The sequence below is a fragment of the Carassius carassius genome, chromosome 40 (genome assembly GCF_963082965.1).
Source record: "Carassius carassius chromosome 40, fCarCar2.1, whole genome shotgun sequence".
Classification (NCBI taxonomy): domain Eukaryota; kingdom Metazoa; phylum Chordata; class Actinopteri; order Cypriniformes; family Cyprinidae; genus Carassius; species Carassius carassius.
In genome coordinates, this window is record NC_081794.1 from 3,649,577 (window position 1) to 3,677,484 (window position 27,908).

General features: G+C 38.5%; 1 protein-coding gene across 4 annotated transcripts in view; it reads right to left on the reverse strand.

The window, feature by feature from the left end:
• Positions 1–4,364: 4,364 nt before the first annotated feature.
• Positions 4,365–27,908, reverse strand: part of LOC132121972 (transient receptor potential cation channel subfamily M member 4-like) — a 100,833-nt gene continuing 77,289 nt past the window's right edge. For 2 of the 4 annotated variants that reach the window (XM_059531746.1, XM_059531743.1), the window contains exons 17-28: positions 14,615–14,722; positions 14,476–14,525; positions 14,152–14,393; positions 13,915–14,030; positions 13,613–13,745; positions 12,022–12,196; positions 11,046–11,211; positions 10,770–10,951; positions 10,546–10,678; positions 9,800–9,872; positions 9,618–9,711; positions 4,365–5,896 (exon numbers count right to left, since the gene is read on the reverse strand). In XM_059531746.1, the coding sequence (XP_059387729.1) occupies positions 5,868–5,896; positions 9,618–9,711; positions 9,800–9,872; positions 10,546–10,678; positions 10,770–10,951; positions 11,046–11,211; positions 12,022–12,196; positions 13,613–13,745; positions 13,915–14,030; positions 14,152–14,393; positions 14,476–14,525; positions 14,615–14,722 (1,501 nt within the window). In that variant the 3' untranslated portion in view covers positions 4,365–5,867. The remainder of the gene's footprint in view (positions 5,897–9,617; positions 9,712–9,799; positions 9,873–10,545; positions 10,679–10,769; positions 10,952–11,045; positions 11,212–12,021; positions 12,197–13,612; positions 13,746–13,914; positions 14,031–14,151; positions 14,394–14,475; positions 14,526–14,614; positions 14,723–27,908) is intronic. The other 2 variants (XM_059531747.1, XM_059531745.1) reach the window with 1 other exon arrangement.

Below are 27,908 nucleotides of genomic sequence, written 5' to 3' on the forward strand. Positions count from 1 at the left end.
TTTCCCGAGCCTCCAATAATCTCATTTCGACAACAGGTTCAGTAATATTCCACACTGCCACACCACTTAATGGCATGTTAGGACAAATTGCTTCATCCTCTATACCATAATCCTTGACCCACTGTCCATATTTCCAGCCAAAGCTATTTCCTCCATTCTTTTTGTATTCCCAACAGTCATTTAATATTACGCGTGTACAATGATTCTTCTTACCACCTTTTAAGTTAGCCCAATACATCATTGCAAGCCTTTCTCTTCTCAGGTCTAATGGCATTTCCCCCATTTCAACCCTGACAGCATCTAGAGGAGTTGACCTTATAGCTCCACAGCAGATTCTAAGTGCTCTAGATTGTATGTTCTCCTGTTTCTTTAACTGAGATTTAGCTGCATCACCATATACTGCACATCCGTAATCTATGCTAGAACGTACTAGGGCTTGATATATACATAACATTGCACTTTTCCTTGCTCCCCATTCATATTTAGTTATTGAGGTCATACAATTTATTACTCTTTTGCATTTATTTTCAATTTTCTTAATATGTTGTTTCCAAGTCATCTTCTCATCAAAGATTAAACCAAGATACTTAAACTCTATCACTCTTTCTAACAGTTGATCATATAATTTCAATGTGATCTGTTCAATTTTCTTTTTCCTTGAGAACACCATATATTGAGTTTTTGATACTGAAAACTTCATTCCCCAGTCTACTGACCATCTTTCAACTTCATTTATAGTTTCTTGTACTCCTTTAATTACATTTCCTATATTCCTACCTCTTTTCCATATAGCACCATCATCCGCATACAATGCCTTCCCAATGCTTGGTTTAACTTTTTCAAATATATCATTGATCATTAAATTAAATAAAATTGGGCTAATCACGCTTCCTTGTGGGATACCATTCAGGATACAATATGATGCTGATGTTTCTTCACCTATTCTTACCTGAAATGTACGTTCAAATAAAAAATCTAATATCCAGTTATACATTCTCCCACCTACACCAATTCTATCTAACTTAATTAACAGTCCTTCCCTCCATAGAGTGTCATACGCTTTTTCAATATCAAAGAAAACTGCGACAAGAAACTCCTTCATTATTAGTGCCTTCCTAACCTCATTTTCAAACAATAAAAGAGCATCCATTGTTGTTCTTTTTTTCCTAAAACCACACTGAACTGGTGTAAATATTTCTTTCTTTTCCAGAAAATAATTTAACCTTCTCACTAACATGTTCTCCATTACTTTGCATAATGTAGATGTAAGAGCAACTGGCCTGTAGCTATTAGATTTTGTTGCATCCTTACCTGGTTTCACTACTGGTATTACTATTGCACTTTTCCAATCTTTGGGTAAATAACCTTCATTCCATATATGATTATATAAATCCAACATTGTTTTAATTGCTACCTCTGGTAAATTTTTTAACATGCTATAAGTAATCATGTCTTTCCCTGGAGTTGTATTCTTTGAGTTGTTAATAGCTATTTTTAACTCAAAAGCATTAAAATCCTCATCCATACTATTTTCAGCTCCTTGTTTTTTCACACGAACATTCTCATATATTCTGCTTAATTCCTGTCTTCTATTCAAAAATTTGTCACTTAAATTTTCAGTACTATGGACTTTAGAAAAAGTTTTAGCTAGGACTTCTGTCTTCTCTTTATTTGTTATGGCCACTTTCCCTTCCTCTTCAATTACAGAAAATCTTCTTACAACTATTAACACCATTCATTTTCCTAATCATTCTCCAAGTCACATTCATTCCAGTTTCTCTCCGAATTGTATTACAGAATTCCTGCCAAGCCTTTCTCTTTGCGCTTTTAATTACCTTCCTTGCAGTAGCCCTTTTTTTCTGATATTCTATTACATTATCTTGAGTTATTACTCTTTTTAAAATCCGGAATGCCTTTTCCTCTCTCTTACTGCCACTGAGCACTCTTCAGACCACCATGGCACATTTTTCTTTTTCTTTTTCTTTCCATTACCTGTTATTAATGGTATAGTCTGATTTGCTGCAGAAATTATTCCTCCTACTACCTTATTATATTTCTCTTCAATATTTCCTTCCATCTTAATATTTATAAAATTTTCTTCACACAACATATAAAACTCCTCCCAATTTGCCTGCCTAAATCCCCATCTTGCAAATTGACCCATACTTTCCTTTTGAACTGTACTCTGGATCTCACATATTACAGGCCAATGATCGCTGCCCAAGTTATCGTCAAGTACACTCCAAGTACACTTACCAGCTAAAGCTGCTGACATTATTGTTAGATCCAAACATGACATACCACCTTTTACTATATCAATTCTTGTTGGTTTCCCATCATTCAAGCACACAAGTGAGTTTTCTTCCATAAATTCTTCTATGATTACCCCATTGTTATCTGTATTTTTACTACCCCAAAGACCATTATGTGCATTAAAATCCCCACATATGATAAATTTGCCCTGAATATTACCCATCATTTCTTTTAATATAGCATTACTTATTTCTTTTCATGGATTGTAAAAATTTGTAATTCTGATTCCTTCATGTTTTCCCAGTACTTCTATGGTTACACATTCTAAATTTTTACTTATGAATACTCTTTTATATGTCCTGAATACACATGATGTCTGGCAATTTTCCCATTTCTACGATATGTTTTTTAAAACCTTGCCCATTTGATATTAAGCTCCTGGCGTTCTAATGTAGTAATAGGAAAGACATTATACCCAAGTATTATTCTGAGTCATATCCAAAGCAACATTTCCTTCCTTAGCTTTCAAAATCTCATGGACCTCCTCTGCTGTAACGCCTTCTAACTTCAGAAATTTATTAGCACACCCAACAATAATCTTTATCTTATCCGACTTCCTTTCCACTTGCGAGGTACCATTAACCACCGCACAAATAAAAGCCACAAAATCAATTTTGTTCATCACAACATGTTGATCTGGTTTATTTCTCACATCATTTACATCTTTCTGAGGAAAGGATTCTGCCATAATTCCTTGCACATTAGTCCTTTTTGTTTCTACTGCACCTTTCACCTTACGAGTTGCTTCTGCATATGTTAAATGTTGTACTGTTTTTATTTTTTGTACTTCACAGGCTTCTTGTTGTACTGGGCATCCTGCATATGCTGCACTGTGTCTTCCTCCGTAATTACAACATTTTATCTCTGCACCCTCCTCTCACTTTCCATAATCATGTTCTCCCCCACATTTTGCACAATGCATTTTCCCTTTACAGACACTAGCAGTATGTCCCATGCGTTGGCATTTGAAGCACCTTAAAGGCGGAGGTACATACTCTCTCACTGAGAAGCTTATAAATCCTAGTTTTACTCTTATCGGCAGATTATTCCCTTCAAACTGTATCATCACGCTCATGCTTTCACATTTTTTATTGTCTTTCCACATCTGTAGCCTTCTAGCAGAAATGACTGTGCCTCCACTCAGACTGCCTTTGATATAATCCATACTTACATTAAGAGGTACTCCCGAAATAACACCTTGAACTTTATTGCCTATTTTTATGCTCTTTATCCGTGCCCCTGCTAGCATTTTCATTGTCATTATTTTTCCCTTCTGATTCTGATCCATGCATTTAATCATTATTCTTCCATTGCTAAGACAAGATACAGCTTTCACTACTCCTATCTCTTTCTCGATTATTTTCGATAATTTGATAGGATGGGCTTGCTGTTCTGTCTGCTTAGCAAACGTAATAATCACTTTGATTTCTTTTCCTGACATCTTTTTAATAGTTTCACTTCTCGTGTGTTGTTTGTCCACAATCAGATCCATCACCCAAACTACTCTCTTTTTTTTCCTTTATTTGTATCTTACTTCCTGATACTCCATATCTTGACCATTATCAGCATCCGAGGTGTCTCCCGACTCTGCTCCTCCTTCCACCATTTTTTCCTAACGCAAGTCTCGTCAAATCTCGCGCCCGTCGTCCGCGAACTCAAACATGTGTAAGTACCGATCTTTTATACCGAAGTATAAATACGTGATTGGATAATGATGAAGGTAATTAGTGACAAAGTAATTGAGTCTTCGTGGCAGAACTTAGGCTAAAGCTTCCATTTCAATTAAATTGAACCACCAATGAGGCTGCTCATTGGTTGCTTAGGAAAACATATACTTAAAAACTCTAAAATCAAGATTGGATCTATTCATACATTTCTATATCTTGATTTCATGGGGTTGTCAAGGATCCTCAAGTATTCTGTGAGTGTTTAGACAGATAGATAGACAGACAGACAGATAGGTAATTTTTCCTTATTGGCCTGATGAGCAACAACAGATACTTAGAGTTTAAAAGATTTAATAGATTATATTTTCAAGAAGAACATTTGCTCTGTTCCTCTCATTACTAAATTATAATTCTTGGCTGTCACATAAGTAAAACCTATTGCCATTTTTTAAGGGACAAACTGTCCAACCCGAACATCCTGTTTCAATGGATAATACATTAACACAGGAAATTAGTGGGGTGTACAAGTCCAGAAAGACCATAGGGATTGCTTTAGTTTTGGAGGGGTGAGAGTTGGGGAAGAGAGAACATGGTGAAGGATCTTTGTTGCCCCTGAAATCTGAGATGCAAACTTGGCCACACAGTCTATTTATCTCCTCCCTCTCTGCTGATTCTGTTCTGCTGATGCTGCCAAAACAGAACAATCCTTTAAATAGTTGCATCAGATGTTATGGTTTCAAAATGTATTTTTAAAGCGTGATATAAAATAATAATAATAAAATATTACAAATAAGAAATTGAAGAACTTGTCACCCTGAAAATTGTCATCACAAAATCAAACATATAAATATCCAAAAATAGAATTAAAAAAAAACACAAAATCCAAGAACATTGTTACAGAATGCAATTACAGTATGAATCTTGAATCTTAAAATGTGATTCTATATTTAAAATGTAAACAATCATTGCAGTATTCCAGTTCAATATTTCAGTGCAAAAAGCATTCAATTATAGATCTTTTGTTTGTGTGGTTTGTCAAATAATAAAAACATTAAAAAATCCCTATTGAACATTAGACTTATTTCATGTTCTGCAACACATGTGTCAAGATATGTGCCAGACGATATAAACAATAAATGGGAGTTGATCATAGGTTTTTGGTTAAAAAATACAATACAAATACAAAAAATGAAATACAAAGTTGAAGTTACAATATGCTATATTGGTTCCCACATCAGCTTTTAAAGGGATAGTCCACCAAAAATTTTTAACTCACCAGTTGCTGGTCCCCATTGACTTCCATAGTATTTTTTTCATACTATGGAACTCAATGTGGACCAGCAACTGTTTAGTTGTCAGTAATCTTCAAAATCTCTTCTTTTATGTTCAGCAGAAGAAATAAATTCATTCAACTTGAGCATGAGTAAATGATGACAATTTCCATTTTTTTAGTTTAACTATCCCTTTAAGCCATTAATCAAGAACATTTCTTTATTTTTATTATAAAGAATTTATTCTATGAAATCAGATTCTAAGAAAACAGTTACCCTGACCTTATAATGAAACCTAAAGATAAAAGTAATCTATGAATGTAACATGACATAATTGACCTTTTAGTGTACAGTGAGTTCAAGGACATTCTGGGCCCTGTTCTCTTCCCATGATCACATGGAAAACCAGGAGAGGTCATTTGTGAGCACTAAACTAGTAAGAGCAGGATGAACCAAGAAAAGACCAGGATGACCAGTTTAAAAATGGAAACCGGAACAATACGGACAGTTTTCTGACAGGTTTCACTAGCTCTCTGCAGCATCTTTGTTCTTGTGTCCGTGAAAGTGAGAAATGAAGACGAATACAGGAAAGTAGAGTTTTTTTTTTTTTCATTTTTCATTTCTCAATGGAGGCTGAAATGACAGCTGATGACAAAAAGATGAAATATCAGTTTAGGCTGGAAATGAAAAAAATATATATATACATATATATATTTATCACTTTCCTTACAGGTACTGTTTACTAACAAGGTGACAGTGCCAACTACTAGCCCAGCATACGTTAAACAGCATGTATTTTGGCCAATTTGGCAGATATGTGTAAACACAAATTATTTTTAAAAAGGTTGTCGTGTACACATGAAACCTTTTAAAAATGCACTTTTCAGTTTTTGACTACTTTGTCTTATAAACATAGCCTAAAGCTGTGGTTCTAAATGGTACCCGTTCTTCGTACATCGCTAACTCAGCTGGATTTGATTGTTGATGATTTAGCATGATATTTTATCATCTGGTTCTTTGAAGCACATCCTGGACTTGCTGTCATAGCAACAGGTCCAAAACCATAAACCTGCTCGGGAACAGGCTTATTTCATGAAAACAGGATTAGATCTCATATTTTAATCAGAACTGATCCTTAGAAAGAGTATCCTATAATAATTTTAAATAATAATAATTGAAATATTAATTTAAAGATAATATAATAATGTTGTGTGGTCCATAATAGCCTACTATAGACAGCCAGTTTTACTCAATGAAATTTGAATTTGTCATAAAATGATTACTTCATAATTGTATTTGAGTCTTACATACATTCTATACAGATAATGTAGTCGTGCATTAATATGAGTTATGAAGGCTATTATGGGAGTGGTTTGATGAAGCGCAGGAGAAGCAGATAACATGCTCTTGACCCTAAAGAAACTTTATTAATGCTGTCACGTAACAAATCTGTCCATATAAAATTAAATGAATAGCCAATTACTACATTGACATAAAAATGTAAAGACTTTATTATTGTATAATATTATAAATTGTGAGTCTAAATAATTGTGAATCATGTAAAATAATAATAATAAAAACAGTGCACATTTCATTTATCTATTATAACATTTATTTAGTTTTGTTCCCTTGGTTTCCTTATAATAGTCCATAAATTTGTCAAGTTTTTCGTCAGGTGTCTTTTTTATTGTATGACGTCATTAGGTTGCCATCAGTGTTGGGGAGTAACTAGTTACATGTAACGGCGTTACGTAATTTAATTACAAAATTATAGTAACTGTAATTAGTTACAGTTACTAAGAAAAAATGAGTAATTAAATTACAGTTACTTATGAATTTTTTTACGATTACAAAGGGGATTACATTTGAATATTTACACACATCCACATACAGATTTAACTGATTTCTTTCTCAAATTGCACTGACTTTTCTGAGACATACCGCCCTAATAATTTCCGGGATGCGGTAATACAGTCTGGTTCGTAGAATCCAGTCATAAAAACGGAATACCTAACGCGGACGGAATATGCCACATTTTGGATGACTAAATCAAAAGTAGGTCAGTACACTTGAATCAAAACATGACATGGACTAGTGTCTGTGATTATAAAGCCCCAAAAATGCAATATATGACTTGCACATTCTGCGTGTCTGTGGAAATCAGGCGCGGACTGGACACCGGGAGAACCGGGACAATTCCCGGTGGCCTGGCAGCCGATTTTGCCCCACTATTTAATATCATTATTGTATAATTGCCTGCCGAATGTACTAAAGCGATCATTTGCGAATCCGCCATTTGATAATTAAATCTCTAATAAGTCATGAAGTGTTAGTCATGACTCGCGCGCTCTCCGCGCCTCCGCCAAACGGTTTGGATTAGACTCAGAGTAATCAATGCGAGAGAGAGAGAGAGAGAGAGAGAGAGAGAGAGTGGAGTGTGGAAGCGCAAAGCTGGAGCAGAGAAGCAGAACTCCTGTTCAGGGTTTCAGGTCAGTTTCATCTGTAAAGATGCTTTTTTGTCTTTGTTTTTTTATTTATTTAATCAAGCAGCAGCACGTTGCTCATCAGTCATCACTCAAAATACTATATAAAGGACATCATTATTATCAGTTGTAATGTTACAGTAGGAATTTATCTGAAAAAAAAAACCTATTTTCTTATAGGTTTAGGGGGAGCTACGACAGACAACAACACAAACCTTACGAAAATTAACATTTTAATATTTAACTATAAATCGAGAAAAAATGGTTACTATTGTTTAACTGTGATCACCAAAAATTTAAAATTAATTTTCAAATTTATTTATTTAAAAATAAATACAAATCCATTTGCCAAAAAAAAACAAAAAAAAACAAGGTTATTTAACTTTTATATAGGCTAATAAAAGCATGGTAATTTTTTGTAAGGGAAAAACATGACTCGTGTAGGCTACAGTATTATGATTTTTCTATAAAGATATTGTAGTATTGTAGAGTATTGTATTGTAAAGTATAGTTTTGTTCAATCTTGAGTATTAAAGTCACGAGAGAGATGGATAACAGGGCAAAATAAAGAGACTGAAGAGAAAAATAGAAGTGAAGGTGCAGTTCAGGAGAGAACTTTTAATTATTTTGCATGTCCCCAAATTAAAGATTTAAACCTTTTTTATGTCAGGTCCATACAAAAAATAGTTTTGTCCATGAATTTGTTTGTATGAGTTTGAATTTTCCAGTCTGATTTTTTTTCCCAGTCCGCCCCTCCTGTAAATTAATGGCAAAGACATGGTTTCATTTACTACATATATATAGGCCTACTGAAGCTCGCAGTGTTTTCAACCTCTGCCGCCTCAATATAGGAGTACACGAGCACATAAACATAATTTCTAAAACTGCTCTGTGTCACTTCATGTGCATTTTACTTATTTTGAGAAAACTATCATCATATACAGAGACAGCAGTTTCAAAAAAACACCAATGTTTCAGGAGTTTAGTACACAGAATACGTCACATGCTTATTAGATAACTGTATTTAAGTTGATGTATATGCTTTTATTTATTATTCTTTAATTTTCACAAATTTAGAAAAGTAATCAAAAAGTACTCAAAAGTAATTAGTTACATTACTTTAATAAAGTAATTGAAAAAGTTACACTACTATTACATTTTAAACAGGGTAACTTGTAATCTGTAACCTATTACATTTCCAAAGTAACCTTCCCAACACTGGTTGCCATCTTGCTGCCAGCCAATCGCTGCATTGCTGATCATGGTGTGGAGTAATGATACATAGCCCCTTTTAAACCAACCAATGAACATGCAATTATCTCAGATAACTCAGTCCAGTCATACTAATCATCAACAACAGGTTTTGTTCGAAGAAACGAATTAGCCAGATCCTGATTAGAGTGATGATATCATCTTGGATGGGATATTTCATCTCAGATGTAATAAGCGAAGTACAAAGAACGGGCCCCTGGTTGTTGACAAATTGTAGTTTAAAACTAGTATATTTTTGTTGTTCTTTTTCATAATTAAAAGCAAAAACAATAATAACAACAGTTCAACTCATTATGAAAATATAATTGCAATTTAAAATTTTATGCAGGCAGACAGACAGCAATATAGATAGTTTTAATATAAAAAGTACTAAAAAAAATATGAAATATTTTATATTTATCCTTGCATATCAAGTGACTACTAAAATCAGAGAACCATGAATATGCGAATATGCTCTTAAATTATAGAAATATTAATTTACAATCTCAGGGGAACTTTCCTTAATTTATTTATTTATTTGAACCCTTTTCTTAAATGATCGCTTATTATTTTTGCATGCAAGAAACATCATGCTAAAATATATATGAGTATTTTGCCAGAAGCAGGGGTACCTTTGCGAGTTGGGTGTGATTTAGGGCTCTTCACTGTACTGCTCTGAGACAGAGCTTCCATAATCCACTGAAGAGAAGACGTACAGAACTCCATCTGAATACAGGGGAGCATTCATCTATCAACAACAGCTAGATATAATCGATATGCAGCATAATACAGATATAACATCATGTACCCTTACATCGGATTCTAGTGCTCGCAGTCTGCGGTCAACATCTCTGATCTCACCAACCTGTTTAATGATACCATCCACTCTGAAACACACATCACATCAACATTCTGCTTTAATCTGATGAACAACAATTTTTGATCACATTTTGATTTGATTTATCTGACTCAATTACCCGTTTTTTTAGCAGGTAAAAAGGCTTTTAGTTTTTCAACCCTCATTGTATAATGTATCTTAAAATGTTTTGAAATGTAAGTCTGTTGTACTGTTATTAAAAGCTCAATGATTACATTACAAGCAATGATTACATTACAAGATTACATTACAAAATTATCAGAATTTCAACTAACTTTAAGCCATATAAAATTACCATCTGCACCAAATAATAGTTTTTTTTGTAATCTTACTATGCTGCCCATGACTCAAGGAAATGTGGCAAGGCCTGGCACACATCATAGACTACAAAGGTGGGATATCTGCAAACAGCTCTGTATCTCTGCCCGACTAACTCATGTTTTGAAGCCCTGAACACTCTGCACTTTGCCTGCTGGACTATCATAAACTCATAACACATTCGACTGATAATCATGGACAATTTAAACATTAGACTTTACACCGACACTGACACATTTTCAATATTTACGGGCAAAATGAATGCTCCTGAGCATAAAACTGTCCCAGATAAATATTCGAATACTTCATTTACTTCATCATTTAAGTAACAACAAATTCTTATTTCAGGAAGTTGATTGACTTACTTAGCAGTCATGCGCTTTAGCCTCTCAGAGTCAGTCCCTCTTTGTTTTTTGCTCTCGAGAGTCAGAAAGTTCTCCTTCTGGAAGGTCTCCCATTTCACCAGCTTGTTAGCATCTTTACCCTTTAACTGCAGTGCTATTATAAAAGGCAAATGCACAATTTTTACTTTACGTCACATTTCAAATTCATAAAATCTGCTTGAACTGCAGTTCATTTCTAACTTTACCAAATCGGTGGATTTTGGTGGATGGAACTTTGCGTAAGTTTCTTTTGATTAAGAGGTTGATGTGGGATAGGATGATGAATGGTGGAGCGAGTGTTGGACGGGAATGATACTCCACTATCAGATTATACCGCTGAAACTTCCAGTATGTGTCACTGCGCTCCTGAACCTTAGAGAAGGTGTAGCTACAGAAACAGACACAAAGAGAATGGAAATACATGGATGGATGGATGGATACGTTGATGGCTACATACAGCAGATGAATGAATAGATAAATACCTGAATGTGGCGATGAGCAGGTTGACTAGAAGGATGTTGGTGACTAGCAGGAATATGACCAGCAAAATGACCACAAGCCAGTTGTGGCTGGTGTCTCTACATGGCTCTTTTCCTTCATTTATCAGTGTCAGATTATCTGTGCAGTCTCTATCCCAATTCTTTCCAGCTTAACACACACAGATACAATATAGTCAATGGATGTTAACAAAGTTGTGAAATATTATTAGTAAATTTAAAGGAATAGTTCAGCCTAAAGTAGATAAGTATTCATCCTCAAGCCATCCATGATATAGATGAGTTTGTTTCTTCATCAGAACAGATTTGGAGAAATTTAGCACTACTTCACTTGCTCACCAATGGATCCTCTGCAGAGAATGGGTGCCGTCAGAATTTAATTATTTTATTTCAAACATGCAGCTTTTTGCTTCACAAGATGTTAACTGATGGAATGGAGTAGTGTGGCTTACTTGAGGGAAGTCGTGGCCTAATGGTTAGAGAGTCGGACTCCCAATCGAAAGGTTGTGAGTTCGAGTCCCGGGCCGGCAGGAATTGTGGGTGGGGGGAGTGCATGTACAGTTCTCTCTCCACCTTCAATACCACGACTTAGGTGCCCTTGAGCAAGGCATCGAACCCCCAACTGCTCCCCGGGCGCCGCAGCATAAATGGCTGCCCACTGCTCCGGGTGTGTGCTCACAGTGTGTGTGTGTGTTCACTGCTCTGTGTGTGTGCATTTCGGATGGGTTAAATGCAGAGCACAAATTCTGAGTATGGGTCACCATACTTGGCTGAATGTCACTTCACTTCACTTCACTTACTTGTTAAATATTGTGAATTTTATTTATTTTTTATCAGCTGCTTGGACTCTCATCCCATTCACTCCAGAGGATCGATTGGATCCATTCTCCAAATCTGTTTCAATGAAGAAAATTTTAATTTTAAGGTGAACTATTTCTGTGTAAATCAGAAGTGAACATACTGTCTATTTCTTCCACAGGAATCTGTCCAAATATATGCAAATATGGTCTGTACAAGACTCTTCGAAACGCTCTGTCAGGGCTTGGGTCGTATTGGTATAATAGAGCTTGATTGGCCACTCCATACGCACTCAGCCACACCGCCAGGAAGAATAAGAAGAAGAATGCATCCTTTATCTGTGGTTTATTCATAAGAAATAAAAAAGGAGTGAGATGTGAAATATCTCCAATTGTTCCTTAAATTTTTGTTTAAATTTAATTTTAAGCATTTTTTATCTGTAAACGGTTGACACAATGGGATTGTAGTATTGTAGAAGTCTTTAAGGTTTGGAGGGCTTTTAAAAGCATGAAATTAATCTATATTTTTCAGGATGGTTGCTTGGAAAGGTCTTGATTTTATGGTAATGCATTGCATACATAACAGGGGTTAAAGCAGAAAAAAATATCCTGGGCCTAAACTTTTTCCTGGGGATGGGGCAGCACATGCAAAGCATGCAATGACCACGGCAACTTTAACATTTGAAAGGATACCATGGCAAAGTTATTGCTTTATTTATTCAAACTGATTTTCATTTTCATGAATATGTGGTTGACCTGAAGAATGAAAGCTGTTTCATACACTTGGAAAATTTTGAGCTATATCACCGCTTATTGACACTATGGGTGTGACAATCCATTTAACTCACCAGATGAGACAAAATACAGATACTTGGTTCAATAGAACATGACAATAATTTAACACTATTTTTAAAGACATTTTCAATGATAAAAATTTTTTTTTTTAATTACAAAAAGTTAAACAAAGCAGTTGTATTTAAAAATATTTTAACTAATCTAGGGCTGTAACTAATAATTATTTTGGTAATCAAGTAATCTGATTATTTTGACAACTGAGTAATCTGATATTTTTTCGTAACACAAACAGACCTAAGTGAAAACCAGGCTTTAGTATGACTATTTATATATAAACTAACGATGATGCAATAATAGTTGGCTCAAATAAAATATCAAAACCAAGAAATTACATGATTGCATTGAACAACACTTTTAAAATAATGGAATATGCCTATAAATAATATGAACATAACCAACTAAAGCACATTATGTATTAAAACACTCGCAGAGGGCGCCAACTGCCTGATGACATTTCACTTTACAGCGTGTTTAAACGATTTTTGGCCAAATGCTGAAACTTTTATTTTGAAAATTGCGATGTAAAATACATATGTACCTATATGGCATATTTAGACATATGTTGGTGTATTATCCTGTGTTGGCAAAGATTTATAAATTATTTACGTTACAAATTTAGTGAGATAATGCACACTGTTTTTCAAGATAAACGTTAATTCACACTCACAGCATATACAGAGGAAGAGTTAACCCCTTTTCATACATACAGTATTCACTGGTAAATTACTGGGAAGTTACCATTAATAGATCATGTGTGAACAGGACATTTCAAAAATCACGGTAAATGTGTTCTGGCAATCACATCGTTCTTATGGAGATGACATGTTTAATCTGAGCTCTTTGCTGGTTGGAATCTATAGAGCTTAATTATCACTTTGATCGCCTCTCTGATTGTCTCACCATTTTGCCAAGTATGATGATTTTGGGACCCAGCTGTCTGTGAATGGCAAAAATATGGATGAGTCGGAGCGTGAAGACCATGTAGTCCATACACAGTATACCGCGTCCCATGTTGAATGACCAACTGAACATCCTAAAACGGGCATAAAAGTAGGAAAGAATATAGTTTTAGCATCATTACTCCAGTCTTCAGTGTTATGTGATCCTTCAGAAATCATTCTAACACACTGATTTGCTGCTCACGAAATATTTCTTATCATCATCAACGTTGCTAAATATTTTTGTGGACTGTCAAGCATTACCTGCAGCACAATCCAGCAATAAAGAGGGAGATGGCAAGCACATCAAACTTATTCCAAACATCCTGAAGATACAGCATCAACCTCTGACAAAACATCTTATTCCCCACAATGAATGTCTGGGAGTGAAAGAGAATTTTTTTTTATCATTATACTTGAATTAAAATTATTTCATTGTATCACTTGTTTGATATATTGTACAGGAAACCCAGGAAGTAATTTGAGAAATGCAGCATCTACCTCTCGAATCTCCTCGCAGACGATCGTGAACACCCAGAAATACAGCACATACTCAGAAACAGCAGGGCCTTCAGGCGGAGGCGGCTTGAAGTCGACCAAAAGCACATAGGCGTACAGAAACAGGAAGAGGAAGTACGTCACAACGTTGCCGATGAATGAAGTGACAGGGGCGTACCAGAACTGCTTCCACCGGGAAACCCAAAACGGGAACTTCTTGGGTCGGAAACTTGTAGCAGTACCTGCTTACAGGAAGGAGTTAACAGGGAACCAGATCAAGAACGGGAAACAAAATTAGTCCAGTGGGTTTTAAAATAAAAAACAGACCTTTTGTTGGTCGCCTGATGTAATTTGAGTCCTCGTGATCACCTTCACTGCTAAATATTTTAAGAAGATAATGGATAAAGACATTTTTTGTCTACAGAGATCTTATATAAATGCATGTATCATATAAAACCCAATTTACTGGTGTTTGATGTCAGCGAAGGAGAAAACAGTCTCTCCGTAATTACAGTCTGTTGCTGAAGGTGGAGGTGCCATCACTGATTTAACTTCTTCTGCATTCTCTGCTTTTCTGTAAAGAAGATATCTCGGTCATTCTTACTAAGCAGTGCATTTTCAAAGTGTAATATATTAAAATACAATTTGTAAAAATGGAAATACTAGTTAATGGTTCTGTTAAGCTATTAAGACATTTTCCATGTGCTGCTTTTTTTTGTAATTAAGTTTTCAGGTCTTGTTGACCCAGATGAGGGTTAAAACCTTTTTGATTGTGTTCTTTTAAATGTTTTGTTCAAGCCACAGTTCAGAACGATTCCCCATCGAACCATTAGTGCTTCATAAGACAGTCATGGTGCCGAAATGGTAAAGGAGATGTCACCCCCCTTTCCCTTTTTGTGCCTGTCTAATCTCATACCAGCGATGCCAGGACAGCAGGAAAAGATTTCTCTTTGTTCCCCAAACTTTAGACCAGATGGCCAAGAAACCCTGTAGTGACGCCAATGCATAAATCCCCAGCCTTATCAGGAAACGAAGGATGCTAAGCCATTCCTTTGGCCCAGGATCACCAAAAACCTTAAACCAGGGAGCACCTCCTTTCTGTAGCTGTAAATTCCAGAGACTTTGTCTCCAAAATCAATAGACTGAAATTTAACCCACTTGTGGATTAATACAAACAATGGTCTCAAAATTGTTTCCAGTAAGCTGAATTGATTACCATTATTTGCCTCACATATATCTCAAGTATCATGTATGTTTTATATAACCTGTGAAATTCTTTCTGTGTGTTTAACTTTCATTACAGCCTATTCGTAGGGTTATCTACTTCAGTTATAGGAACTAATCACCAGAAATGGCCTCATACATGTGTAATCTCTGTATTATGCATGCTTTATATTACTCAAGTAAATTTTGTGTGTTAAACACTTATCACGGCAAAATCCTTATTTACTTCCACCTCAACTATGGGAGGTATATGTATTTTGGTACCTACTTGATGGGTAAATGATTTATAGAATTTTGAAATAAAGTAGATGTGTGTAGGATGCACCATATTTAAACTATTAAGTTTGCTTATTAATGCGTTTAAACTAAACTCTCAGGAGTTTGGACACACGCGATCACGTGGACATCACGCTAATTACATGTAAGAACCGGAGAATGGGGCGTAGGTCCCGCCCAAGACAATATCTGACTGGCTGTTGCACTAAGAAGAACGGGTCAGATGGAGACACATCCACAGCTGTAAATCCCGGTTTAGTTAGAAAGGTAAGGGTCCACTGAACGACATCTCATGAAGCACGTTTAGTCCAACGAAGCAATAACGTTGTAATATGGATCATAATTCCTTTGTTTACATTTAATTTCTTCAGCGACAGAATTGTTTGCGTCTGTTATGGAATACCCACGGTCAGAAACTGCGTCTTGGTAGTAAAAACACGGCACGGTTTTGCAGCGTACAGTGTAACAAACAGAATGAGGCGATCCACTGGAAAAAAGAATTAATGAAAAATAGGCGGAAAATAGTTTATTTGAATTTGGCACTCTCTCCTCAGAGCTGGTGACGTGCTCTGACGCACCTGTCAGCTGATGGAGGCGGAACTTACAGCGATCGCAAATTCCTTTCTTTCTTTTTATTTTAGAGAGTTTTTATGTATGTGAGAGTGTGTTTTATGTTGAATGTGAATGTATCTGCATGATTACCATCTGTTTGAGTGCAAATCAGCCCAAATCAGCTCGCTATTACTGAATGGTCACGGCTATCAAAATGAACACGTCTATATGAATAGGGAGAGTGGATTATTTACTTTGGCACATTTGTGTTATTACCATCTGTATAAGTGACCATCAGCACTTATTTGCATCGTAATTCATTGTAAAATATGCATCTCTAGAAATCTCAGGATGTTCTATATTGGCAAACAATGTTAAATCTTTTTTTATTTTTCTTATTATTCTTATTTTTCTTATTCATTCTTATTGTATTTTTCTAGTGCTCAAATAAATCATTTATATGATGTCTAAGTTTATGTCTAGTGTTTTATAATTGAAAAAAACTATGCAGTGGTATGTTTACTGACTAAATAGTTTGTAGAAGCCTTCAATACTATTGGGAAATATATTTTTTTATATTTGCGGGGGTGGGGGGTGTAGACATAGTCTCAGAAAAATATTTGCAGGAGTCTCATTTTTCATGATATTTTATTCAGATTTGAAATAGAAACTCATGAGACATGTGGCTTTCAACCCATTACTTTTCTAGATTGCTCCAGGACTTCATGTATTTTTATATCAAATAAAAAAATATTTAAGAGTGGTAAAAAAAATTCAAGGCACTTCAATGTCTATAACTTTTAATATTTTTGAGCATTATCAAATCTGGTTGATAAAAAGTGAAGCCCAAAGGGTCTTCTTTCTAAAGACACCACAATTATGTTTGTAACACACTGAAGTAGGAAACTATTACAATTATAAGTTAGTTAGAGCACTTTCAGCTGTGAGTCCCATAATGGGGGGTGCTGACTAACAGGTTAAACCACCAAGAGCTCACTCAAAACTCATCAACTCTTCCGTAAGATCCTTCACTGAACTTCGTCAAAGAAATCCCTCTCAGAGTTGCTTCAGACTTAGAGGAAACTCTGTTGCATAGCAACCCGCAATCCAGGAAGTCTCGTGAATGAAGCGCCACCTGGCAAAGCCAACCAAACACTCACGAGTGCTATCCCTCAGAACGCATCATCAACCGACTGCCAACCAATTAACGCCAGAGATTCCCTCTCCAGCAACTTCGTTAAAGAAGGGAACGCACGTGCCCACAAGGAGCATCCAAACGCAAGTACACAATATCCCCTAATCTCTGGCTGAACGTGCAAATCTTATTAAGAAAACGAATTAAGATTAAAGAGCTTGTAGATTGATTCTCTCAGGTTGCAGTCACCCTCTGTTAATAACATCACTTTTCTCTGTCACTGATTGAATGAATGTTCATGTGTTTTCGCTAGTTTAGTTTGTGTCTATTAGAGTAGTTCAATAAAGCTTTGTTTGATTTAACATACCAGTGTCTTGTGCTGTGTGCTTACAACTTACAGCCATGGCCAAAAGTTTTGAGAATTAAATAAATATTAGTTTTCAAAAGGTTTGCTGCTAAACTGCTTTTAGATCTTTGTTTCAGTTGTTTCTGTGATGTACTGAAATATAATTACAAGCACTTCATACGTTTCAAAGGCTTTTATCGACAATTACATGACATTTATGCAAACAGTCAGTATTTGCAGTGTTGGCCCTTCTTTTTCAGGACCTCTGCAATTCGACTGGGCATGCTCTCAATCAACTTCTGGGCCAAATCCTGACTGATAGCAACCCATTTTTTCATAATCACTTCTTGGAGTTTGTCAGAATTAGTGGGTTTTTGTTTGTCCACCCGCCTCTTGAGGATTGACCACAAGTTCTCAATGGGATTAAGATCTGGGGAGTTTGTCGGAGGGTGTTTTGGTACCATTCTTTATTTATGGCTGTGTTTTTGGGCAGAATTGTGAGTGAGCCCACTCCCTTGGATGAGAAGCAACCCCACACATGAATGGTGTCAGGATGCTTTACTGTTGGCACGACACAGGACTGATGGTAGCCCTCACCTTTTCTTCTCCGGACAAGCCTTTTTCCAGATGCCCCAAACAATCGGAAAGGGGCTTCATCGGAGAATATGACTTTGCCCCAGTCCTCAGCAGTCCATTCACTATACTTTCTGCAGAAGATCAATCTGTCCCTGATGTTTTTTTTGGAGAAAAGTGGCTTCTTTGCTGCCCTTCTTGACACCAGGCAATCTTCCAAAAGTCTTCGCCTCACTGTGCGTGCAGATGCGCTCACACCTGCCTGCTGCCATTACTGAGCAAGCTCTGCACTGGTGGCACTCCGATCCCGCAGCTGAATCCTCTTTAGGAGACGATCCTGGCGCTTGCTGGACTTTCTTGGACGCTTTACAAGAATTGAACCTCTTTCCTTGAAGTTCTTGATGATCCTATAAATTGTTGATTTAGGTGCAATCTTAGTAGCCACAATATCCTTGCCTGTGAAGCCATTTTTATGCAACGCAATGATGGCTGCACGCGTTTCTTTGCAGGTCACCATGGTTAACAACGGAAGAACAATGATTTCAAGCATCACCCTCCTTTTAACATGTCAAGTCTGCCATTCTAACCCAATCAGCCTGACATAATGATCTCCAGCCTTGTGCTCGTCAACATTCTCACCTGAGTTAACAAGACGATTACTGAAATGATCTCAGCAGGTCCTTTAATGACAGCAATGAAATGCAGTGGAAAGGTTTTTTTGGGATTAAGTTAATTTTCAGGGCAAAGAAGGACTATGCAAATCATCTGATCACTCTTCATAACATTCTGGAGTATATGCAAATTGCTATTATAAAAACTTAAGCAGCAACTTTTCCAATTTCCAATATTTATGTAATTCTCAAAACTTTTGGCCACGACTGTACTGCCTTAAACTGTACATTCTGTTACCTTGCTTATAATCAGTTATCATAATTTTATGATATTATTACCGTATGCCATGGGATAATATTTTTATCCGGAATTGATAAAATACCCTAATCTCAATTTACCAGTGGACGAATAGTTGATAAAGTGTTAAATATTAATTCTGAATAATTTGCACACTAATTTGGTTCTTATACCCATTTTGAGTTATATTGATCTTAATTCCCTTTTTAATCTTACATTTTATGGTGGAGAAAATTGTGGGCAGTTTAAACTAATTTGTAAGCACAAAACAAGTAATTTGTGATTGTATCTAATTTATTGGTCCGGAAAGATAGATTAGAGACACAGGAAAACAAGTATTTTATTGTTGATGTGTAACGTTAAGAGTGCATAACAGGAAATCTAAACTCACATTTAGTTTGTATTACTGTTTTGTTGTTATTGAATAAAAGGGAACCAAACCACCAGCAGTTTGTGATTTCAATACTCAACATCAAGGATTAGCCTTACAGGGCATCCAGCATCACGAAAGCACCAAGCTGCCACCTAAAGAACAAAGATAATCCTCCTTCAGAAAAGAACGGGACTCTCATGTCAGTGTCAGACCCAAACAACCAAACAATCACTGGCACAAGCAACAAGACCCGCCACACGCATCTGGACACCACTGGGAGAAATCATGGGACCAGTCATGGCCGCATGAAAACCGCTGGGATAATTAATGGAACCAGACACGGTCGTATGGAAACTCGTATGGTAAAGGTTCATGGGAGGCCAACTGGACATCTAAAGGAAGGCGACACATGCGCCCAGGAACAACTAGCCCAAGGGGTCAACAACGAAATCCACCCAGGTATCAATCAGACCAACCATACACTGAGTCCACACAAGAACAACAGACGGCACCAGGTATCAGTTCAAAAGAAATGCTGTAGATGTTTATGAAAGAATTCTTCAAATGCAATGAAGAGGACAGGAAACGGGAAAATAAAGACAAGTCAGATTCAGCATGACTAGAGGCGAAGCAAGGGAACAGTGACCACCTGGTACACATAAACCAGAGCAATAACCACCTCTCTCACACTCACCACCCTCAAAACCTGACAAGTAATGCTCCCATAACACTATTGTCAAGGAAACAAGAGACTGAACCTTAATGCCTAGCAACAGATTCAGAACCTGATCCGACACATGCCAACTCATACCACGGAAACCTCCAACAACCAGGGGAGGATGGAATCACTCAAGTACCAGAAAGCGCCATCTTGGTTGTCTGTCACCCCTGCGAGCAACAGCAACAAACAAACCACAACACTCTACCTGTCTCGACCCAAACTCCAGTTCCTCAACTTCTGGGTAACCTCATCGAGAAAGGCGTGACAAGGAAGTTCTATCTCTCCATCACGCTAGAACACCATGTCAAATTAGAGGCCCTAGTAGACACGGGAGCCGACATCACCCTAATGTCCACTCAGCTCTTAGAAGAAATTCAAGAAAGAACCAAAAGAACCAGTGGAACCCTCAGACTTCAAAAGTGTGCACTAAACGTTAAAGCCTATTCCCACAAGGGACTGCGGTTGGAGAAGGTGGCCCCAATCCATCTGACCGTTAGACCAATGAGCCTTATACAACCTGTGTACATCTCGCCTTTGGAGACATACCCCCTTCTCATCGGCAAAGACCTGCTGAATCGCTTTGAGCCCTTAATAGACTTTAAGTGTGACAGGTTAAAGGAAATACTTACTGTACTGTTATGGGTTAAAAGGTTTTAGTAAATTAATAGGATGTGAGTATCTTAAAATATTTAAGGTTAAAAAGCTCATGCGTTCAGTACTAGTAATAAGGATTTATACAATTCATATAATTGTGTTAAAAAGTTAAAATCTGACATGTTTACAAAGGGTAACAATTATAAGAGCAATATGTAAACGTTATATTGATTACTTCATTTTGTAGTGCCTAATTTACAGGTGAAAAGTGTTGATCTGTGATCGCCAAAGTGATCTTAATCTATGCACCCGTGATTGATTGCTTTTGTCTTCCAACCCTTTTCTCCGGGGAAATCGCGGTCTTTTCCTCATAACACTAAAGTTTTCAGTGAGGAAACACCTATATCACTCTTGTGATTATTTCTCCCCTTTTTCAGGTACGTTGTATACATAAAACTGAGTTGAGTAAAGGTAATAATGAGTTCACATGTTGAAGGTGTGTTTTAGTAGCATTTTGAGTATGTGAGAGTTAAGTTTGCAGAGTTTAAATTGTGCATGAGTGAGCGGAGCCCCCGCTCGGTTACAGAGAAAAATAGCTTCATAACGAGAGCAGCCGCCATTGTATGTCAATTGTGAATAAACAGAGACGCAGTATATAATCTATTTTGCTGTGTTAATTGTATAATGTCTTTCAAGCACTTTATTGAGATGTTTGGTAAATGTAGTTATTGTTTATTGAGCTAAAGCTACTTTGTGCTTGATTGACAGCTGAAGTTATATTGACAAAATGAGTATATTTTCCAGTGCATTATAGAATATGCTGTTGTGACTTAAATAAGCTATATACCATACAAAACTACTATTTGCTGTAGACCTGTTTATCTGTCAAATGTATTATTGTAAAAGATGTGGATCTGTTGATTTGTAAAATGTATCATTGTTGCAAATATAACACTAAAGTTTTCAGTGAGGAAACACCTATATCACTCTTGTGATTATTTCTCCCCTTTTTCAGGGGTGTAACATTTTGGAGGCACCGCTGGGATTGCTGTTCAGATGTCCAGTGGCCACATACTGGTCGTTAAATTCCGAGCCAGCTAAATCCCCCCATAACAACCCGGGCAGGGAGGAAAGTGTTGCTGTTCGAAGGGACCTGGATCCTGGTGGCTAAGTACGTGTCAACTGAGGCCATTAAGAGATCATCAGAGACAGTAAAGACCATCTGGTTCAAGTCCTGCACAGTAAAAGTTTCTCCTGTCCTGTCAACATGACAACCACGTTGGAAGAGCTACAGGGAGAGTTAGTAGGGAAATTGCACACCCTGACTAAAGACGAGTTACTAGAGATATGTGATTTTCTTGGCATATCAGGTGAACAGAGAAGAAATGTCCAAGACAAATCCCGCATATCATTGATGACTCGTATCATGATGTTCATTGAAAGAGAGGAATTGGCAGAGTTAGAAGATGGCGGCATGACGGAATTGTTACTACTTCAAGACAAAATGGCGGAGATAATCAGTGGCATGGACAACAAAACAGAGCAAACTGAACAGGATATGGAACCAACAGAAACAGATCGCAGAATAGAGGAACCGAGAGCTGTAACCCCACAACAAGGAGTGAAAACTGAGCAGGTTACTGCAGTCAATGCAATGATCAGTGATTCTCTGCGCCAGCCCCAAATCCCTGTCCATCCTCAGGTGAGCATTCAGCCCTCACCTAGCGCTCAGCCACAGCCCAGTCAATACTGGCGCAAAGAGTTTAAAATTTCTGGGCAGATAGGTGAACCGGGCCAGAAAGAGAAACTGATTTTTTCCAGCCTTGCCCATCAGATTGAGAATGGACTTAACAGAGGTTATCCTGAGGTAGAAATTGTAGATGCAGTAATCAGGGCTATTTCTCCGGGCTCACAGCTCCGCAGCTACTTGGAAGGTAAACCCCAGCTAACTCTTCCCACGCTTAGATGCATCCTGCGTTCCCACTTTCAAGAGAAGAGTGCGACAGAGCTTTACAAACAGCTAACTTCAGAATCACAGCACTGCAAGGAGACCCCTCAAAGCTTCCTGATGCGCGTCTTCGATTTGAGGCAGAAAGTACTGTTTGCATCCCAGGAGTCAGAATCAGGACTTAAGTATGACCCGGCGCTGGTCCAGCGTATGTGTTTACACACAGTCCTTACGGGTCTCCAGAGTGACAGTATCAGGATAGACATGCAGCCTCTCCTGCTAGATAGTGAAACATCAGATGAGGTTTTGCTAGAGAAGCTTAACGTTGCTTGTGCTAATGAAATAGAAAGACGAAATAAAAAGCGGTTTAATGCCACACAGCCTGCTACAAATGTCAGTGTAGTCCAGTCAGATGATACGCCATCTGCAAAGTGTTCTGCGAAGGACGTCAAAGCGAAGATACCCGCAGAACTATTAACAGAGCTAGCTGAACTTAAGACGGGGGTAGATTCTCTAAAAGGTCTCAGTGCAGAGATAGCTCAGATTAAGGAGACATTACAGCAGCCTATGTTTCAGTCACAGCCTTATGCTTATGCCCCACCTCCAGTTAGGAGGCCAGATAGGGAATTCCAGCCACCTCTTCCCCAGCAGCAGTATTACAGCAACTACAGACAGCCCCAAACACCACCCGACTCTGTACAGCATCAATATGCACCTAACTGGTATACAAACCGCTCTGCTCAAGCTACAAGGAGGTGTTTTATCTGCCAGCAGGCCAGAACTGATGAACGCTGCACACACTGCTTCCGATGTGGGAGTGGAGAACATTTTCAAGCTGGATGTAAAATCCGTGGCGTCAGACCATCACGAGAGGCCCCTTTAAATGGGAAAGGGTTACCGCTGAGGGACGAGTGTTAACCATAGCTATCGAAAAGTCCCAGAAATGTGCAAATTGTGCCAGAGAAGATTTAATTGAGAACCTGAAACAATGTTCATTATGTAAAGAGACACTGTATTGTTCCAAAACATGTCAAAACCAGCATTGGACCAAACATTCTGAAAAATGCACTCACCTGAAAATTGACTCTACCAGTAAAAAGCTTTTCTGCACAGAGGAAAACGGCCTCTCTTTGCCATCTCTAGCACAGGTTTGCCACCCCCATAAGGTCACCTCGTTAGTCGGCAGACAGTGTCTTGTTGAGTGTCACCTGAATCACCAACACCTCCAAGCTCTATGGGACACAGGCTCTCAGGTCTCAGTCATTGATGAACGATGGAAAGAGGAATACCTCCCAAACGCAAGGCTGAGAGATGTTTCAGAAATCCTGGACTCACCTGACGATCTAAGATTGACTGCAGCAAATGGGACTGAAATGCCGTACCTGGGATGGATTGAGACAACTTTTCGCCTAGCCTCTGAAACTGACCAAACAAAAGAACTGATCATCCCAGTGCTGGTAATGAAAGGCTGTCACCTATCTCATCCAATCATAGGTTTCAATGTTATTGAGCACATCCTGGCAATGACTGAACAGACTAAGCGGTACAGTACAGTGAGAAAAGCTTTTCCAAGCCTCAAAAGAAACAAGGTGAGCGCTTTTATACAGGCTGTTAGCGCAGAACAGACAGATGAATATGGGGTGAAAATAAAGGAAAAGAAGGCTGCTGTACCAAAACACAGTAGTATTCAGATTGAGTGCCGTCTAGCTTCCCAGCCTTTCAAAGAGGACACGACAATGCTCTTTCAGCCAGACCTGAACCCTCAGTGGCCAGATGGACTTGAGTTCTTTGATACTTTAGTCAGAGTCAGGAAAGGTGTTTGTCCAGTCATTATGCTTGATGTCTCTAACCCCACTGACCATGACATTGCCCTGTTAGGACGCACAATAATCGGTACAGTACAAACCATTATGACTGTGCTACCTGCCCAAGTCGTTGAAAAAGCTGTCACCTCAGCCACAGTGAATCATACCAGCGTTCGAACCCAATGTAATTCTAGTGAACAGTGGGATCCACCAGTAGAGTTAAGTCACCTAACCGAAGGGCAGAGAGAGGTAGTTAGGCAAATGCTTAGAGAAGAGTGTCACTCCTTCTCCAGATCAGACAATGACATTGGCTGCATTGAACGGTTGAAAATGACTATTTCTCTAAAGGACTCAGAGCCGGTCAATCGCACATACATGTCAGTGCCCAGGCCACTGTATCAGGAGATGAAAGGTTACCTTCATGACCTCATAGCTCAGGGCTGGGTGAGAAAATCAAACTCTTCATACTCTTCACCTGTTGTGTGTGTTCGGAAAAAGGACGGGACCCTCCGGTTGTGTATAGATTACAGAGAGCTGAACCGAAAGACACATCCCGACCGCCAGCCAATCCCTCGGGTCCAAGACATCCTGGACAGTTTAGGTGGTAATTCCTGGTTCTCCCTCTTAGATCAGGGAAAAGCATATCACCAGGGGTTTATCTCTGAAGAAAGCAGACCACTGACAGCATTTGTGACCCCGTGGGGACTCTATGAGTGGATACGTATGCCATTTGGTCTCATGAATGCTCCTGCAGCTTTTCAGCGTTGTATGGAGGAATGTCTGGAAGGGCTCCGGGATAACATCTGCATTCCTTATCTTGACGACACACTAGTTTTCAGTAAAACTTTCGACAGCCATGTGAATGATGTGCGTAAAGTTTTGCAGCGCCTCAGAGAGTATGGCATCAAACTCAAGCCAAGTAAGTGTGACCTCTGTAAACCCCAGGTCCGTTATTTGGGAAGAATAGTGTCTGCAGAGGGCAGCAAAGTTGACCCAGCCGATTTTGAAGCAGTAAGAGCATTGAAAGATATCAGACCAGAGACGGTGGGCCAGCTCAGAAAAATGCTTGGTTTACTCACTTACTACAGACAGTACATCAAAGACTTTTCTAGGAAGGCCAGTTGTCTTTATGACCTCCTGAAAGCAGAGAAAGTACCTGACCACCCACGGAAAACTAAAACAAAGAAAATAAGTCACGTTGTGCCCTCAAACAAGCCAATCATGTGGAGTGACCAGCACCAACAGTCACTTGAACAGTTGATTGAATGTTTGCTTCACCCACCAGTCTTAGGTTTCCCTAATTTCACTCAGCCATTTGTTGTACACACTGATGCGTCACACCAAGGCTTGGGAGCAGTTCTCTACCAAAAGCAAGATGGGAAGCTTAGGGTCATTGCTTATGGTTCTCGAACATTAACAGCAGCTGAGAAGAACTATCACTATCACTCTGGCAAGCTAGAATTTCTAGCTCTAAAATGGGCAATCACTGATAAGTTCCGTGATTATTTATACTATGCTCCGACATTTACTGTGTACAGCGATAACAATCCGCTCAGCTACATACTGTCTACTGCAAAACTGAACGCAACCACTTCCAGGTGGGTTGCAGAATTAGCTGATTTCCACTTTACGATCAAGTACAGGCCGGGCAGAGAGAACAGTGATGCAGATGCTTTGTCAAGGATGCCACTGGATGTAGAGTCACTGATGAGAGAATGTTCTGAAGAGCTTCCACCAGACACTATTACTGCCACGATACAAGCAGTTGAGGTACAGAAAGAGTATGTTGCAACTTGGTCACTCTCAGCTGCATCTATGTCAGTATCAGTTGAAGGTGAGACAACCGCTGCATCCATCAGCTCGATTCCAAAAGGTGAAATAAGAGAAGCACAAAAATCTGACCCGGTCATCCGTCCTGTGCTCGATTTCAAACTATCTGGTTCCAAACCACCAGTTAAGGAGCAAAAAGAATCCAGTCCAAAGATAAAATGCCTATTGCGAGAATGGGACAAATTGACAATAGACAGTGATGGCATTCTGTACAGAATCACTACAGCCCGCAAGCAGTTAGTTCTACCAGAGCAGTACAAAGGTAAAGTGATGCAAGAGTTACACAATAACATGGGACACCAAGGTACTGACCGCACTGTATCACTAGTCCGTGACCGCTTCTTCTGGCCATATATGCAATCTGATATTGAGCACTATGTGACTAAAACTTGTAGCTGTGTCAAACAGAAAAAGCCAAGCCATGAAATAAGAGCTCCTCTGACAAACATTGTGACTACACAGCCATTTGAACTGGTATGCATAGACTTCCTCCATCTTGACAGATGCAAAGGCGGATACGAGTACATCCTCGTTATTGTTGATCATTTTACACGCTTCACGCAAGCCTATGCCACCACGTCCAAGTCAGGAAAAACTGCTGCGAATCTCATCTTCAATGACTTTGCCCTGAAGTTTGGGTTCCCCGTCCGCATCCACCATGACCAAGGGGGAGAATTCGAAAATCAGTTGTTCCATCAGTTAAAGAAACTCAGTGGCATGGCGGGGTCCAGAACAACACCCTATCACCCGATGGGTAACGGTCAAGTGGAACGTATGAACAGAACCTTGTTGCAAATGTTAAAGACACTAACTGAGACACAAAAGTCAAATTGGAAAGAGTCCCTGCACAAACTAGTTTATGCATATAACTGCACCCGTTGCGAAGTGACTGGCTATTCACCCTTTTATCTTCTGTTTGGGAGATCACCCAGGCTTCCAGTCGATATGCTCTTTGGATTGTGCACAGAGACAGGTCCCAGTAACCAGCGAGACTATGTGGAGAAATGGAAACAAGGGATGGAGGAAGCATACGCCATTGCAAATGAAAATGCTCAGAAAAATGCTGAAAGAAGTAAGAAGTACTATGACACCAAAGTAAGGAGTGCAGTGCTACAGCCTGGCGAGCGAGTTCTGATTAAAAACCTTACACCAAGAGGAGGACCCGGTAAACTCCGTAACTATTGGGAAGATACAATTCACACAGTAGTGAGACAAATGGGTTCAGACCTGCCGATTTATGAATTGAGACCAGAAAAGGGTAGGGGACGCTCCAGAGTCCTGCACAGAAATCTACTCATGTCCTGTGACCACTTACCATTTGAGACACAACCAGACATGACTAACGAGGACAAAAGTAAGAAAAAAAGGAGACATCAGCCTGCATCACAGTCTTTTGACTCTGATGAAGACAGCGGGGATGAATATGACCTTCATCATGAGCCACTACAAGTCCCCACATACATTGAATCAGCGA